Source organism: Eubalaena glacialis, chromosome 19 (assembly GCF_028564815.1).
Source record: "Eubalaena glacialis isolate mEubGla1 chromosome 19, mEubGla1.1.hap2.+ XY, whole genome shotgun sequence".
NCBI lineage: Eukaryota > Metazoa > Chordata > Mammalia > Artiodactyla > Balaenidae > Eubalaena > Eubalaena glacialis.
This window is the reverse complement of record NC_083734.1, coordinates 57,199,371-57,217,922: the sequence shown is the minus strand read 5'-3', so window position 1 is coordinate 57,217,922 and position 18,552 is coordinate 57,199,371. Positions and strand designations below refer to the sequence as shown.

Genomic DNA, 18,552 nt, shown 5'->3' with positions numbered 1-18,552 from the left:
CTTTTGTATGAGATTGAAGTTAAGTTCCTATCAGCTTAAAATGGACTGTCTTCTCTATAAGGTGTTTTATGAAAGCCTCATGGTAACCACAAAGCAAAAAACTATAGTAGATTCCAAAAAGATAAAGAGAAGGGAAGTCGAGGATACCACCATGGAAAATCATCAATTCACAAAGATAGGCAAAAAGAGAGGAAAATAGAACAATGGAAGCACAAAAAAGCCAGAAGGCAATTAACAAGATGGTATTAGTAAGTCCTTACATATCAATAATTACTCTAAATGTAAATGGATTGAATTCTCCAATCAAAAGGCATACGGTGGCTGAAAACAAGACCCAACTATATGCTGTCTACAAGACACTCACTTCAGCTTTAAGGATGCACAGATTCTCAATAAAATATTAGCAAATCAAAGTCAATAGCACATTAAAAGGATCATACACCATGATCAAATGGGATTTATCCCTGGGATGCAAGGATAGTTCAACATACACAAATCAATAAATGTGATACACCACTCATTAACAGAATGAAAGATCAAAATCTTATAATTATCTCAATAGATGCAGAAAAAGCACTTGAAAAAACACAACATCTTTTCATATAAAAAAAAAAGACCCTCAACAAATTGGGTATAGAAGAAACATACCTTAACATAATAAAGATAATATACAACAAACCTATAACTAACATCATACTCAGTGATGAAATTCTGAAAGTTTTTCCTCTGTGATCAGGAACAAGACAAGGATGCTCACTCTCACCATTCTTATTCAACATAGTACTTACTAGAAAACCTAGCTAGAGCAATCAGGCAAGATAAATAAACAAAAAGGATTCAAAAAGAAAAGGAAGAAGTAAAATTGTCACTACTTGCAGAAGATATGATCTTACATATAGAAAATCCTAAAGACTCAACCAAAAAACTATTGGAACTAATCAACAAATTCAGTAAAGTTGCAGGATATAAAATTAACATACAGAAAAGTTTGTTTCTATACAATAACAATGAAATCTCTGAAAGAGAAATAAAGAAAACAATCTCATTCAAAATTGCCCCCCCCCAAAATATTTAGAAATAAATTTTGCCAAATAAGTAAAAAATCTGTACAATGAAAACTACAACACTTTGATGAGAGAAACTGAAAAAGATACAAACAAATAGAACAATATCCCATGTTCATGGATCAGAAGAATTAATATTGTTAAAATGCCCATACTACCTAGTGCCATCTATTGATTCACTACAATCCCTATTAAAATTCCATAGCATTTTTTGAAGAAATCAAAAAAAATCCTAAAATTTGTAAAAAAGACTTTGAATAGCCAAAGCATTCATGAGAAGAACAAAGCCAGAGGCTTCACACTTCCTGATTTCAATACTATTATATACAAAGGTATAGTAATTAAAACGGTATGGTACTGGCATAAAAACAGACACAAAGACCAACATAACAAAATAGAGAGCCCCAAAATAAATCCCTGCATATACAGGCAACTAATATTTGACAAGGGAGCCAAGAGCACTCAATGGGGAAAGGATAGTCTCTTCAACAAATGATTTTGGGAAAACTGGAAAACCACATGCAGATAAATAAAACTGGATCCCTATCTTACATAATTCACAAAAAATTAACTCAAAATGGATGACAGACTTCAACATAAGAACCCCCAGGGACCCCCCAGGACCTCAATTATGAGCAGATCCCTGGATATCTCACAACCTGTATTCCTAACTTCCTTCCAACCTGAGACCTCTATACCAGTCATGCCCTTGATCTCTCCCCTTGGACTGTCTCAAAGATGCATCCAACTCAACAAGTCCAAAACTAAACTCGTGATTATGCCCCTCTGAAAAGGGAGCCTCACCCTCTTCCGCCGTTTCCTAGTTGTCATCCCTGACCCATCTGTGTCTTCACCCCTACATCCTGTCCTGCTTGTATTCCATTCAATGCTGCCTCCTAAAGACTCTCAAGTTTGTCCATCTCTCTATCTCCATCCCTGCCAATTTAGCACAAGCTACCACCGTATCAACTCTCAATAGCCTCCAAGCTGGTCTGCCCACGTTCACTCTTGGTTATTCACCACCCTGCAGCCAGAATACGCTTTTTGAAAAACAAATCCGACCTTGTCACTACTCTGTAAAACATTCAACAGCCTCCCAAGGCTTTTAGGATAAAGGCCAAACTCCTCCACCAGACCTCAGTTTGGACCCTGCCAACTCCCCAGGCCTTGGTCCACAGCAACATCCTCTTCCTTCCCCAAGTGACAACCACAGGGTTTCAATTCCTCATAGAGTGCACATCCCCTTGGCTACTGGAACTTTTCACGTGCTGTTTCCTGGGCCTAAGATGCTCCTTTCTTCCCTTTGCTTGGTTAACCCATACTCTTCCTTCAGATCTTAAACAGTCATTCATTCATTCAACAAATATTTATTGAACATGCATTACATGCCAGGCACTGTGCTAGGCGCTGGGATCAATGAACAAAACAAATCAAGTTCCCATTCTCAAGAAGCTTACATTCTCCTGGTGGGAGGGGGAGGGGAGACAAACATAAAATATGCCAGGTGGTCACAAGTGCCCTGAAGAAAAAGACAGCCGAGGGTGTCAAGGGGACACAAGTGTGGTTATACATTAGGAAGGTCTCTATGATAAGGTGATATTTTAGCAGAGACCTGAAAGAAGTGAAGGAGTCGTGCTAAGAGCTGGGGGTAAAGGATCCAAGGCAGCGAGCACAGCAAGTGCAAAGGTCCTGAGACAGGAGCAAAGAGGCTGAAAGAGAGGAAGTGAGGGCAGGAGTGGAAGGAGATGAGATCAGACAGCAAATGGAGAGTCGTCATTTAAGGACCTGTAGGCCTTTGTGGGGAGTGTGGGTTTTTCTCTGAATGATGTAGGGAGTCACTGGAGAATGACATGATCTGACTTTGTAAGGATCACACTGGCTGCTGTGAGGAAAAACAAATGGTAGAGGCAGGGGTGGAAGAGGGGAGACCATGAAGAGGCAATTGTAGCATTCCAGGTGTGAGGTGATGGTGGACCGGGGTGGGCCACGGAGGGGGCGAGAAGTCACTGGACCCCAGATACACCAATGCTCCTGCTTGTAAGTTCCCAGAGCACCTCCTTCATCTATGGCAGTTGTAACCGGACATTTATTTGTGCACATTTGATTAATGTCTGATTCCCCCTACTGGGCTGTGAGCCTCAAAGAGGCAGGAATGGGGTTTCTTTGCTCACCACGGCATCTCCAACACCCAGTGCCCATAACAGATGCTCTATACAATTTTGGTGAATGAATGAATGAACAAATCCCAAAACAAAGAAAAAAGCACACACACACACAAACATATACACAATTCCACAATTTGCTAAGTTCAGCCTTCTTTTTTCTCTCAGGGCTCTGCTAGAAGCAGTCATCCTGTGTCTGCTCTGTACCCAGTCACGATATCAAAGAACAGCATATCAGGGTGGCGTGACATGTGCCACTTGGGTTCAGGCCCGGGGTCCACCAGTCGTGGCTGGAGACATAAAATTGCTAACAACTGCTGTGTTTACTTTGTGCCAACGACAACTTAAAATCTTTTAAATGTATTACCTCATATAATCCCCCATGCCAGTCAAAGAAAGTAGGTACTATCCCCGTTTCACAGATGTGGAAACTGAGGCACAGAGAGCTTTATGACCTGCCCAGGAACTCACAGCTGGTAAGAGGCAGATGCGGGTGGTCCAGTCCCTTGTGACAGGACGTGGCCGTCTTCCTGGGTCTGTCCCAGTCTCCCTCCCACTGACCCTTTCACCAGCAGAAGCCTGTTCCTGGAACCTTCCACCACCTCCCAGTCTCCCAACTCCCCCGGCCTCTCTCTTTACCCACCCAAGCCCATATGACTCTGTCCTGGTAAGTCCACTTCTTAGCCCAGATATGTCACCATCTCACATTCCTGGGTCTTCCTGGGAGGTCCACCACCATCTGAAACGCCTTTCTAAACCTCTCCAGGTTGAAATCTCCGATCCCACTGAAAACCCTTTCAAATGCCAGACAGTTCCACCCCCGCCCCGTCCCCCATCCCCCATTCTCCGAGTCTCTCTCATCACCTCCTTCCACCAGCCAAGCGTCAGCCTCCAGAGGGTCGGCCACACGGGCCCTGACGTCCAGACGCAGAGCCCGCGCGTCCCCACGATGTTGGAGACCACCGTTCCCTCTCGGAAGCCCACAGCGGGGCCCAGAAAGCCTGGCCCACCAGCTCCAAACTGCCGTCTGTGGGGGAAACTAGCTAAAAGAGCCCTGGGACAGACTCCTTACTCTCCCCGTAAATCCAGGGCTGCGGACGCCGGGAGCCAAAGCCACATGTCCGAGCCTGGTGTGTGTCCCGGGTTAGGCCAGAATCCTGGAAGTCAGGAGACGAAGTAATGCTATCATTTTTCTTGACTCAGCTGCATTTTCGAGAACCGAAACTCCAGGATGACTGACGGCAGGGGAAGCAATACTCCGTGACCCAGCCCGCAGAAGCTCCGCAGCGTGGACGGTGCATTCGAGTTCTGACTCACCCGCACCCGGGAGAGGGGGAACGGGAGAGCGCGCCCCCTAGCGGACTTTAGAGGAGGAGGAAGGGGGGCGCCGAGGAGGAGGAGCAGGGGGAGGAGGAAGGGGGAGGGGAAAGGGAGGGGGAGTTGGAGGGAGAGCAGGAGGGGGAGAGGAGGAGGGGGAGAAAGAGGGAGGGGGAAGGAGGGGGAGTGAGTGAGGATTGGAGGAGGAGCAGGGGGAGGAGGGGGGGGAGGGGAGCTCCAGAGCCTCTTCGGAAGCGGAGGACCTCTAGCGGCTGAAACCTAACGTCTGGTGGGTGATTGCATTTCCAGGATGGGAAATCAACTTAGGTCCCCTCCAGTCCCCTGGAAGTGTGCCTGGAACAGTGAGTTGACAGGAGTTGAAGGCTGAGCCCGGACTCACTAGGTCAGCAGGCTGTCACTGGTTAGTGATCAGTGAAGGGAAGGCAGAGGGCGGGCACGTGTGCCAAGTGTTCACCGCTCCCGGTCTGAGCTGTTCCAGAGCCAGATCCTGTAATAACTCTGTCTCCGAGACTCTGACCCCTGAGAATCGGAAACGATTTCTCCCTTACTGTTCAGCCAGGTGAAGAGTCGCCCTCACTGAACCTGTCAGGGTTCCAGGCCCCTTAGGGACATGGAGTCTGGATGGAATCTGTTTGCAGTTTTAGCACCTCCTGGGGCCCTCCGCTCCCATCTGACCCAGCAACACCAGGAAACCTCTCTTAACCACACGCCACCTAAGAACCACCCACATGGCTGCCAGGCAACCAAGCAAGCAGGCCGAACCCAGGGGAGGCCCCCAAACCCTCTCCCCACACCTTTTCCATCACCTCCTTTCCCACCATCTGCCAAAATAAAAAGTCAGTCTTCAAGAACAAATCCTGAAAAATGAGTGAATATGGAAAATCAGGTTAAGAGGAAAGTATCACTTAGGCTTGGGGCATTAAGAGGGGAAAAGACTAGAAGGAAATTGAATGAAGAGAGGCAGTATATGAGGGGAAAGCCAGCAAGAAGTTAGAAGGGTGGAGTCTAGACCCATTTCTGCCATTCCCCCGGGTCTGAGGGTTCCCACCTGCAGGAGGAAACCAGACCCAGTGAGGGAGCCAGACCTCACAGCTCCCACCTGAGGTCCTGGCCCCCCTCAGGGGTCGTCTCTAGGCCTTAGAGGGAAGGGCTGATAGAGCCAGCCTCCACGGAGCCCCCTGCTTCAATTAAGGCAGCTTCCAGATGAAATTTTCTGCAACCTACAAAAATAGAGTATTAAATATTTCATACAAAGAGTATACATAACCTAGAAGTACATGATAAAGAATAATAATAAAATGTACACTTGTATGCCCCCCCATCCAACTGAAGAAAATTTCTTTAGTTTTTTTTAATTTTTAAAATTTTTAATTTTTGTTTCCTCGTTTAAATGTAATATATGTTCACTATAGAGATTCCACAAGATCCAGAATACTGAGAAAATAAAAATCATCACAATCCCATTACCTTACTGCTAATGCTCTGGTAATAATACTTCCCCCTTTATTCTGGATATACTATTTTTCTGAAACTGAAATCCTATTATACAAATTGCCCCCTTTTGTCATCAGGACCACTTTCCTTGGACCAGGTAATCTCTTAGCATCCTTCCACCTCTGAGATGCCAAGAAAATGACCCCCAAATACTCTTACTTTTGAACTGAGAGTTGTTTTTCCAAAAAGAAGCAGAAGCGAGAATTGGTGGATGGGGGAAATCTTTCTTGTCTGGTTTCCACCTGAAACATAAACTAAATTAAGAGGTTGATAAAGTGCATCCTGTCATGTCTGGCACAGGGCAGTATCTGGTGAGTAAATGTTGATTGATGATTGCCTCTCACGAGGCTGAAAGCATCTCTGGAGATAAGAGGGAAAACAAAAGCCAGTGCTTTCATGATAAGCAAAAATGCCTGAGAAGCCTTCTCTTCAGCCCAAGCCAAGTTCTGGGTCCAGGGTGGATTCTCAACACAGACCAAAAGTGCTCATTGCCTGTGCCTTGTCACTGCATCTTTGTTGAATCATAATTTGTCCAGAGAATAAGGCACAGTGTTGGGGGCTTTGAGGTAGGCAATGAAGAAGCTGGCATGGGTATTGCTTTGAAGGAGTTAACAATTTAATGGGGAAAGTAGGACACGCAGACAAAAGACTCTATACCCTTTGTAGCCCAGCTCCCTGGGCACAGTTGGCTTCTTCCAAGAGAAGGAAAATACAGCCACTGACCTCTCCCAAGTTTACGATCTTATGGGTTTTACTCCCAGAGAGAGTCTTACTCCCTTACTGAGTCTCAGTTAAAAGAAAATAAGAAATCCTGGGAAGAACTGAGATTGGCCTGGCTTTCATCAGGTGCACATCCTGGACTGTTCCACTGTGGCCAGGTGGGCAGGGTCCTTTAAAAGTGATGCCACACATGGACATATATACACTACCAAACGTAAAATAGATAGCTATTGGGAAGCAGCCGCATAGCACAGGGAGATCAGCTCGGTGCTTTGTGACCACCTAGAGGGGTGGGATAGAGAGGGTGGGAGGGAGGGAGACGCAAGAGGGAAGAGATATGGGAACATATGTATATGTATAACTGATTCACTTTGTTATAAAGCAGAAACTAACACACCATTGTAAAGCAACTATACTCCAATAAAGATGTTAAAAAAAAAAGTGATGCCACAAAAAAATAAATAAATAAGTGATGCCATGCTTCCTCCATTATAGCCATGGGGGATATCTGGGGCCAAGAGCAGTGAGACTTGAATCACGACAGTGGCTGAGATCACCCAGTGAGTGTACAGAAAGAAAAGAAGAAAGGGAGGACAGAACCCAGCAGGAAGATGAAATGTAAAGAGTGGAAAGAAGGAAGGGAAAGAGGAAGGAAAGGAAGAGGGAAAGAGGGAATGAGTGACAAAAGGAAGGGAAGGAAGTGAGTGACAAAGCAGGTAGGTGGGGGACCAGGACAGCCCAGGGTCACAGGAGCCATGCAGACTAGGGTTTGAAGGAGGACAGAGAAACCAACAGCATGGAGTCCAATAAAATATGCAAAGAATGGCCTTGGGATCTAGCAGCATAAGGGTCATTTGTGATTTATCCAAATGCCAGTGAGTGGAGGTGTAGGAGTGGAAGCCAGTTGTCGATGAGGCAATGCAGACCATGAGTGTAGTTCTTGAGGAACTTAGAAAGGAAGGGTGGAAAAGCAGTGGGAGATGAAGTGGCAGAGGTGAGGGGACAGTCCCCTCCACCTGAACCACGTGGGCTTATGGAATCGATACCCCTTGACACTAAACCCTTTGCGGGCAACTTCCCATTATGAAATCAGCCACCACATTAAATGCTTATGCTGTGCAATATAATAAACTATTTCTAATAATAATAGCTAATATTTATTATCATAAATTGCACAGATCTGACCCAAAACTCATATTCTCACCCATTCTTTCTACTACCTCCCCACTGGTGGATGCAATATAAAGATGTAAATTATCCAGAAGGAGACGACAGAGTCACAGAAGCCAGCCCCCCTCAGCCAGCCCCTTTCTTAGGGCCTTCCACAAAGAAAAGCTCTCTGCTTCTATGTCTACCACCATCTACCTCCATTCCCACCAAGACTCTCTCCCAGCTCACCGAAGGAAACAAATCTCTATTTGAATTGTTTTTAAGCACAGTCATTGCTTGGATCAAGCAGCAATTCCAGACAACTGCAACATCCAGTTGGCTGCCCCTTGTCCCCATGACCCGTCCCTGGAGTCTGGATCTCCCCTTTTCCATGCTTGTGCTATGGGAAAACTGCAGGGCTGTCAATGAGGTCATGTAATGACTTGATATATAACAGACATAGACAGTACCAGACTCTGGGAGATTATTCCAGGCTGACTTTATTTAGTGTGTCTCACAGCCAATGATCACCTGGCAGACTATGATGTCGTAGCTGATAGGACAGGACAAAATAGCTCTGACACCTGCACTGGCCTCCTGGAGGTGGGAAGAACATGAGACCAAAGTCCCATCCTCAGAGCTTGTCTTGGAAATAGGTTCCCCCTCTAGTTCAGCCACAGCCATTGCCTGGTGACCTCACTTCAAATATGGCTGGGAGGGGTCAGGTTGCTGATACTCACCTGACTGTCACAAGTCCCTGTCCTTTGTCACAAGCTCCCTGTTGAGTGCAGTATTTTTGTCCCCGTCTATGCCTGGTTTTTAGAGCAGAGAGATGAAATAAGACCTCCTATCTGTTCCCACTTCTAAACTATCAGGTGTAAAGAAATGTTCCCTCTGAATCAAAAATACTCCACGTTGAACCATTAACTTGAAGGTTACCCCGACTCTCCTTTTCCCTTTCCTCTCTTCCTTTCTTCTCCTTTAATTCCTCTCCACCCAACCCCATCCCATAGTTCCTAAACTTGTCTTCACATTAGAGTCGTCATAGAACTTTATAATAATGCAAATTCCCAAGCCTTACCCCCCAAGAGATCCTGATTCAGACAGTTTGGGGAAATCTGTATTTTTTTTTTTTTTTTTTTTGAAATCTGTATTTTTGATAAGGGCACCCAACCGTCCCCCCAGTTCCAAGGGAACTCATCTGAAGTCTGTATTGAGAACTATTAGTAGACTCCCTCCCTCCAAATCCAGGATTTGAATCTCCTCTGCAGAGTCCCCACCCAGTGGACACTCGGTCTGTGTAAGGAGCTCACACTACACCCCAGGTTAATAGCAGCACCTACTGTGAGCCAGGCACCGGCACAGGGATTTATGGATTATCTCATTTAATCACACAAAAGCCTCAGAGCTCAGGATAATTCTTAACCCCCACAGGGAAACAGAGACTCCAAAAGCAAAGTGAGGTTCCTGAGGTCATAAGCAGGTAAGTGGAGTGGGCTAGCGCAGTGTGAACTCTGACGTGTTACCTCAAGGGGGCGTACTTACTCTCAGGCAGCTCTGCATCTCCAGCTATGCTTTGATGTCTCACTGTTTCTTGCATGTTATTTTTAATCCTCAGATATATCATAAATTCCTCTAAATTGAGAATTGCATGTTTTATTTCTGTTATTCTGATACTAGGTATAACAACATAGTATTATAGTAGATGTACAGTATATATGATATTGTATAGGAATAATGATAGCACCTGGGGGTTGATATAAATGAAGAATGAAAGAATAAGCATATAGAGAGTACCTACTATGTGCTAGGCAGTGCTTATCCCATTTATTCCTCACAGCCCTGTGAGGCAATATTATTGCTCCTCATTTTAAAAACGGGAACACTGAAATCCAAAGAGGTCAAGAAATGCTCCATGTCACATACCTAGTAAGTGACCCAGGTGGACCTTGGATCAAGTCTGTCTGAACCAAAATCCCAGGTTTGTCTCAATATGTCACAGCCCTTTCCAGCAGAGCGCCCTGCAGCTCCATCCCCCCAACAAGGTTTGAGGTGAGGAATGCCACACTCTCCACGACGACCAGGGCAGCACATGCGGTGGGTTTGAATAAATAATTCTCAGATGGAGAAATAAAGAGAAATGCTTGCACATGTACAACAGGAGACATTTATGAGACAGTTTACAGCAGCGCTGCACACAACAGATAAAAACCAGGAACAGCCCAAGTGTCCTTCAGTAGGAAAACAGATAAAAACAAATGTGGTCTATTCATTCAACCAAACGTACACAGCAGTCAAAACAACAAATGACAGCAAAAAGCAAAAATGTAGAAGAATCTTAGCAATATAATCTTAAGTCAAAAAAAACTAAAATAAAAAACTTATTGTGAGAAATGCATATAGGTGCAACAAAACTATCTTAAAAAAGGAAAGAAGGAAGTGATGGACACAGGAATCAGGATGATCATAACCTCAGATGCAGGAGACAAAAGTATGGGTGGGATGGGTAGAGGGAATATGATTAAATATAGGTCATTGTCAAGGTCCTAGCTTTTGGTTTGGGTTTACAGTTTCTTATTGCGTTATAATGAAAGAAGGAAGGAAGGAAGGAAGGGAGGGAGGGAGGAAGAAAGGAAGAAAGGGAGGGAGGGAGGGAGGGAGGGAATCATTCATGGATGAATGATGAATGTGCTAGAATTCAATTATTTTGATTATCCCAATTCTGTGCACCCTGAAGTTCAACTGAAAGAAAAAATAGGTTAATAGACGAATAAATAGCTTAGGATCCTTGCATTATCAGCTCTTGGAAGGAGGGATTGAATTCTCCTCTTCCCAGTTTTGACGTTCAGTTGTGTGCCTTGAGGAGAAAATCACAAAGGAGAGGGAGCACATAGGAGCCCAGAGTACCTTCTGCCTCTTCTGAAAAATACCTGAAACTGAATCTGCTGATCACTGCAAGCAGGTGGTAGGCTGCGTAAGAGGGCCTGCTGGCATAGGATCATGGCCAGGTGGTGTGTGATTTCAGCAAAGAAAGACCCTCAAAAAAATATGATGCCTCCTACACAGAGATGTACAACACACACCTGCTGCTAACTATGGATAAAATCTTTTGTTAATTCTCACAGCCAAGGCTGAAGCCTAAAGAACAAATCCCTTCCCAAAAGGTGATATGTGCACTGAAAAGCATATTAAGATGTAAATGACTTCACTTCCTAAAAGTATATTTCTTATGTGCAAAGGGGCCTAAGTTACACAAGCAGGAAGACATGGAGCAGAGAGGGTAGCCGAGTGAAGCGCAGGGAAACTTCGCCCCCTTCATCGTCTTGCCTGACTATTGGGCAAACGCAGCCCATCTCCCCGCATCTCCCCCGGGACTTCTGACCTTACAGTCCTCCAACAGCACAGCTGCCAGCTTCTGTGAGCCCGCTGGGGACAAATGTCCACAAGGAGGAGGCAGTAAGTTACGAAGGACGTTGAGCTCAGTAGGGAGCCTGCCTGGACGCTCCAGGGTCCGGTGGGCTGTGCAGCCGGCCTGTACACAAGACAGGGCAGCACCCACCCAGTAGAAGGACCACCGGCTTGTGGGTCCCAGCCCCTGGGGGTTACCACACTTGCCCAGATTCCAGGTAAGAAAGGCACAGGGACATTGCTCAGAACTTTGTGGCAATCCCTGTGTGTGCCAGGAGCGGGGGTGCTGGAGCGGGTGCGGCAAGACCACCAGCACTTCTGTGCCTCTAGAGAGGCAGACCCCCTTAGCTTTTCCTCCCCCGACCCTGGCTGAGTGGCAGGAAAGGTTGGAACTTAGAAAAAGTAGTGTATGTCAGAGAGTGTTCCCAGTGACGGAACTTAAAGCACTGAGTGAATCTCTAAGGTCCCTTCCTGAACCACAGTTCGTTTTTTTTCTTTTTATAAATTTATTTCATTTATTTATTTATTTTTGGCTGTGCTGAGTCTTCGTTGCTGCGCGCAGTGTTTCTCTAGTTGTGGTGAACGGGGGCTACTCTTCATTGCGGTGCGCGGGCTTCTCATTGCAGTGGCTTCTCTTGTTGTGGACCACGGGCTCTAGGTGCGCGGGCTTCAGTAGTTATGGCTCGCGGGCTCAGTAGTTGTGGCTTGTGGGCCCTAGAGTGCAGGCTCAGTACTTGTGGTGCACGGGCTTAGTTGTTCCGCGGCATGTGGGATCTTCCCGGACCAGGGCTCGAACCCGTGTGCCCTGCATTGGCAGGCGGATTCGTAACCACTGCGCCACCAGGGAAGTCCCCACAATTCTTTTTTCTCTTTTTTCTTTTTTAAATTAATTAATTTATTTATTTTTGGCTGTGTTGGGTCGTCGTTTCTGTGCGAGGGCTTTCTCTAGTTGTGGCAAGCGAGGGCCACTCTTCATCGCGGTGCGCGGGCCTCTCACTGTCGCGGCCTCTCTTGTTGCGGAGCACAGGCTCCAGACGCGCAGGCTCAGTAGTTGTGGCTCACGGGCCTAGTTGCTCCGCGGCATGTGGGATCTTCCCAGACCAGGGCTCGAACCCATGTTCCCTGCATTAGCAGGCAGATTCTCAAGCACTGTGCCACCAGGGAAGCCCCCCCTACAATTCTTGATTGATGATTCTACGCGAATGAGGCAGTTGCAGGATGTGAAATGCATATCAGCCTGTGGCCACACTGCAGGGACCAAATCTCAGTTCTGTCTGCTATCTGCATGACGTCGGTGATTAATTTAATGTCCCTGAACTGAGCTCACGTCCACCATCCATAAAACCGGAAGAAGAGTAGCCTCCTCCAGAGGATTATTGGGTTAGATTAAATTAGACAATACCTGCAAAAGAGTCTGGCAGATGGTGATCATAATGCAGGTTCATTCATTATTCATCCTTGCATCTCCCAGAAAGTACCCAATAAAGAAGCCAAGGCAGCAGAAATCTGGTATCATAGTTAAGCTACCCCAGTGGCCTTAGAGTGAATTTCCCTCATGCAAGGCTCTTGTCAATGGTCAAAAATGTGACTCTTTGGAGTTCTGGGACAAGGGAAGATACCATCTGGGGGCCGTTTTTTTTTTTTTAAGATTTTTTTTTTTGATATGGACCATTTTTAGTCTTTATTGAATTTGTTACAGTATTGCTTCTGATTTATGTTTTTTGGTTTTTTGGCCACGAGGCATGTGGGATCTAGTTCCCCGACCAGGGATCAAACCCGCACCCCCTGCATTGGAAGGCGAAGTCTTAACCACCAGACTGCCAGGGAAGTCCCTGGGGGTCTTTCTCAGGAAGGAAGTGTCAGTACTTGGAGATCCCTTCCTGGATGAAACCCTCCCTGACTCCCACCCTCCTCCTCATCTCCAGGCAGAGAGCTGATCACCATCTTCTCCAGACTAGCAGCACATGTTATTCTCAATATTATTATTCTCAATATTTACCAGGTACTGAGATGAGCATTTCCCATGCCTTATTTCATTTAATCCTCACGACAACCCCATGAAAGAGGAAAGTGAAGATTAGCAAAGTGAAATAATAGAGTCGTCCAGATAACAAATGGCAGAGCTGGGATTCAGGCTGCTGACTTCAGTGCTACACTGTCTCCCTGACATCCCATCATGGCCCTTATCACATGGTATGCTCTTTCTGTAACTGTTAGTCACACCTAGTAGACTGTCAGCTCCTCAGAGGCAGAAACCGAGAGGCTCTATTATCTGTTTTTCCCCAGCACTTAGCACAGTGCCTGGCTAAGAATGAATGAATGAATGAATGATCTTCTCCAAAGCCCCAAGGAAGGAGACGGCACCGCTGTTCCTCCTAGGTCAATATGACTCATAACCTCCATCCTCATCCAAGCTTGTTGGGGGAGGGGGTGGATTTGGGGGAAAGGACAGGTGGCTACATGTACAGGCTGCTCCTTCCTATAATGTATTTCTCACTCACGCCAAGAGCCCAGAGCTTGATCACGGGAACTGAGCCAAGCCCTTCACTAGGGGAGAGATGTTGCTGCATCTTTAATGCTAGAAAGGTCATCCCATCTCCTCCTTTCACAACTTTTTGCAGCATTAAATCATCACGGAGTTGATTCTGGATATCAATAGTTAAAGGGAGAAAAAGGTTAAATCAAGAGAATTACCCAAAGAAAAAGGAGACACACATCTTCAAACTGAAAGGGTCTACAGAGCACCTAGCACAGTAGATATAAAAAGGTATACAATCTATACTCATGATTCTCTTCATAATTGAATGAGTCTTTTGCTTTTTACTAAAGATTCATATAGGGAGGGAAAAGCATGACTGTTGCCTCAATATTTTGATATTGAGGTGATATAAATTACCTCCTCAGCACATGGAGGCCTTGTGGGAATAAACAAGGCTGATATTTCTGTGATAAAAATAGATCTAGGCGGGAGGGAGGCTGAGATGGCAGATGAGATCGCTAAGGCTCAGGCCGCTCGGCCTGGTGGCGACACGATCTTCGGGAAGATCATTCGCAAGGAAATCCCAGCCAAAATCATTTATGAGGATGACCAGTGTCTTGCTTTCCATGACGTTTCCCCTCAAGCACCAACACATTTTCTGGTGATACCCAAGAAACATATATCCCAGATTTCTGCAGCAGAAGATGACGATGAAGGTCTTCTTGGACATTTAATGATTGTTGGCAAGAAATGTGCTGCTGATCTGGGCCTGAAGAAGGGTTATCGAATGGTGGTGAATGAAGGTTCAGATGGGGGACAGTCTGTCTATCATGTTCATCTCCATGTTCTTGGAGGTCGGCAGATGAATTGGCCTCCTGGTTAAGTGTGTTGTAGGGATCATTTTCCCTTCTCTATGCAGTGATCAGGTCTGCAAGTTCCAATATGCAAAACAATACTTTTTTTTGCCTGTGTATGGAGAGATTGCAGAAATAATTTTAAAAACCCATACGTAATAAAAGACATTGTTGCATGGTCTGAATTCTGTATTTGACTTATTTTAAAAAACATATTTGTTGGAATGTTTGAAGGTAGAGTTCATAATTTGGGAGGTTTTTGTTTTTTTCTCCCCACGGAGGACTCAGCATATGTACATGGCTATAATGGTGTGAGTGATCTTTGAAGACAAATTTAAAAATTTCATAAAATTAGCTTTAGCTTTGAAATATCCTTTTAGGGTAAAATATTAGTCCAGGAGAAGATTTTCTAATCCAATTCTCTTATTTTCTAAGAAAAAAGGAGTATGTGATGTGATTGATCCAGAAAATGACAGTTGTGGGTCTAGCAAAGATGCTTTTTGTCCAGCTCACGTGTTTCTCCTGGACTACTGGGGTAGTGTGGAAGGGGTGAAAGTAGATTTGTCACAGAATCTTTGATGACCATGTGAAGCCATACAATGATGTTTCCTTGTTACCTAATGCTATTTATTATAAAGACTTGAAAATATATTATTTAGAATTAACTCTCCAAATTGAAAACTCATTGTTGTGAATGTGTATGTGCACACTAGCAAAAATTTTTAGGTTATGCATGACTCTGGCTATGTAGAGTTGGGGGGAAATCTCAGGGTTTGAGTTCTTATGTAGGCTGACAACAAAACTTTTTTTTTTTTGGTCTTGCCATGCACCCTAGCCTTTCTAAGTTTGTGCAGGGCAAACAGGTTTGCTTCTTTGCTTTCCTTCATGTAGGCATTTCCAGCTTCTAAAATTTAATACTTCTTGCCTGCTTTGTCTCTTCTCTCATTCTCTTTGTGTTTATGGGTTCCTTCCATTTTTAATCCCTAAGACCATTTTAGTAGATTTTGACACATTTTATTGCAAATTGTTTTTCTTCTAAATTTTTAATTTTATTAGTGACTTAAAAAATTTAGAGGGGGTGGATTAGGGAAATTGGCTGTATATGTCCTACAAGTGAGTTTTTTCCAACTGTCATTTTTTTACTTTGTTTATGGTGTTTGTTTAAAATATTTATATAGTTAATGTATCAATTTTTAATTTAGTTCATATTTTTAAGAGCCTTTCCTACCCTAGGAGGATTTATAAAAGAAATTATTCCCCTAATACTTTATGGCTTTACGTATTTTTATGACTTTTTTATGAGGGAAGTTCTGGGGCGGGGGATGAGTTTTGGAGGGATTTGTGCCACTGTATAAAATGTAATAATGAGAGAAGCATTTGTATTATATATAAGAGGGTTGAGTCTAGTTCCTTAGGCATATTAACTTTCCCATTGATTTCATCAAACTAGTGCTAATAAATCAGGTAGATAACCGCTAAAAAAAAAAAAAAAAAAAAAAAAAAAAAATAGATCTAGCGATGGACTTTCCTGCTAGTCTAGTTTGTGAGACTCGGTGCTCCCGATGCAGGGGTTCCGGGTTTGATCCCTTGCCTAGGAGTATGATCCCATGTGTATCCAGCAACTGGGAGTTCACATGTCACAACTAAGGAGCTCTCCTGCCGCAACTCAGGAGCCCGCATGCTGCAACCAAGACCCGGTGTAACCAAATAAATAAATATTTTTTTAAAAAAAGGTATACAATTAGATAAATTAATGTGAAATTTCAGGAAACCATGGATCAAGACAAGATCCTAAAAGCTGCCAAAGAAAAAACAAATAATGAAACAGCTCATTTCCAAAGCTGAGGAATTAGTCTGGCAACAGACTTTCTGTTGGCAACACTTCCAATTAGCAATGCTAATTCTGATTCGTGTACCTGAAGACACTGCAGTAATGTCTTCAAACTTGGGGGAAATAGTCTTCAACCTGGAATTCCAAATTCAGCTGAAATTGAGTAAGAGGAGAGCAAACACATTTTCAGATATGTCAAGACTCAGGAAGTTCACCTCCCATGCTCCCTTTCTTAAGAAGTTATTTGAGTACATTCTCAAGTAACTTCCTCAAATACTTATTCACGAGAAGTAAATCAAGAAAAGTAAGCCAAGTTCATGAGGGGGTAAACAAAGAAAGAGGAGGAAGGTATGAATCACGTGGAATATGGAATCCACATGGGAATAAAACTGAAAGAAAACACCCTAGTGACAGCTATGCAGCAGGCCCAGAAAGCAGCCAGCTCAGATTGGAGCAGGAAAATAAAGTCCTAGAGCGGAGAGGTTATGAGAGAGCATAGAAGTGAACTTGGAAAACCAGCCTTGAGCATGTGATGAAGGCCCAGAATTCAATTTTTAAAAGCAATTAAACACTCAAGGAAAAGGAAATAAATATAAGAAAGTCATTATCTAAATACAAAGAAACCAGTCCATATCAGACCAGGAAGTCACTGAGATTCAAAAAAGGAATGGAATGAATACCGCAGAAAAAGAAAAGCAAAAAAGATGGAAAATCTGGGAGATATAATAAAAAAAAGGAATGTATCTCCTCTTCCAACAAGCAAAAAGAAAAGCAATCATAAACATCAGCGAAAAGACAACAAATATACAAAAAAACCACGTACATATTAAAACAATGCATGATTTTGAGCAATGGGGGTATTATAGGAATAATCTTTTTTGAGCTTGCTGATATAAGCGTTTGAAAATGAAATGAAAACATAATCGTAATGTACTATCTGCTTCTGTGAGTAAACTGTATTTGCCTACCTATAGCAGTTTAAATACCAGCGTTTGGAAAAGGATTCAAATTTTAGAATAAGTCTATAAAGAATCACAAAAGATTATAGTATAGTTACATATTATATTACTATGATTACATAAAATACATTCTTTCTATCAGTTGAGAAACTTTAAAAGCAAAAGTACACCTGACAGGGACTTCCCTGGTGGCACAGGGGTTAAGAACCCGCCTGCCAGTGCAGGGGACACAGGTTCGAGCCCTGGTCCGGGAAGATCCCACATGCCACGGAGCAACTAAGCCCGTGCGCCACAACTACTGAGCCTGAGCTCTAGAGCCCGCAAGCCACAACTATTGAGCCCGCGTGCCACAACTACGGAAGCCCACGGGCCTAGAGCCCATGCTCCGCAACAAGAGAAGCCACCGCAATGAGAAGCCCACACACCGCAACAAAGAGAAGTCCCTGCTCGCCACAGTAAGAGAAAGCCCGCGCGCAGCAACAAAGACCCAATGCAGCCATAAATTAATTAATTATTTTTTTAAAAGTACCCCTGACAATATCTCAGTAGCAACGAACATATGAAGCACCCAGATCTTGTTCCTAATACTTTCTCCAACAAAAGGAACCAGAGGTTCTTAGAGAAATGACTGATTCTAAGTCTGGGGTAGAAATGTATAAGATAACCCTAATTAACAGATACACACTACTGTATATAAAATAGATAAACAACAAGGTCCTACTGTATAGCACAGGGGACTATATTCAATATCTTGCAATAATGTGTATGGAAAAGAATCTGCTTTTATATATATAATCACTTTGCTGTACACCTGGAACTAATACAACATTGTAAATCAACTATACTTCAATAAAAAGAGAGGGAAAAAGAAACATACAAGATAACCCTAGAGCTAGGACCCTGGAATCCTAGGAATCTTAGTTCCAGAAAAGAATGAAGTATTCCAAAAAAAAGGATGTTAAAGAGGAGATAAATGTCAGTGGGTAAACCTGACAAACACAACCTCAGTCAGATGATCCAGGTTTAAACCATCAATAAGTCATACTGATACCACATTCTCTTGATATGGTAAATTGACAATGACATAATCCCAC

The 18,552-nt window shown here is 43.9% G+C and overlaps 1 protein-coding gene and 1 non-coding gene across 2 annotated transcripts; both read left to right on the top strand.

Annotated features, from left to right (window-relative positions):
* Window positions 1-14,115: 14,115 nt before the first annotated feature.
* On the top strand, window positions 14,116-14,233 carry LOC133081027 (U5 spliceosomal RNA). Its single transcript, XR_009698699.1, has one exon. It is a non-coding gene; the product is annotated as a U5 spliceosomal RNA (small nuclear RNA).
* Window positions 14,234-14,305: 72 nt separating this feature from the next.
* LOC133079987 (adenosine 5'-monophosphoramidase HINT1) lies at window positions 14,306-14,820 on the top strand. The gene has a single exon (XM_061175759.1). It carries the CDS (start codon window positions 14,317-14,319, stop codon window positions 14,695-14,697), a length of 381 nt encoding a protein of 126 aa, XP_061031742.1. The 5' UTR covers window positions 14,306-14,316; the 3' UTR covers window positions 14,698-14,820.
* The last annotated feature ends 3,732 nt before the right edge of the window (window positions 14,821-18,552 follow it).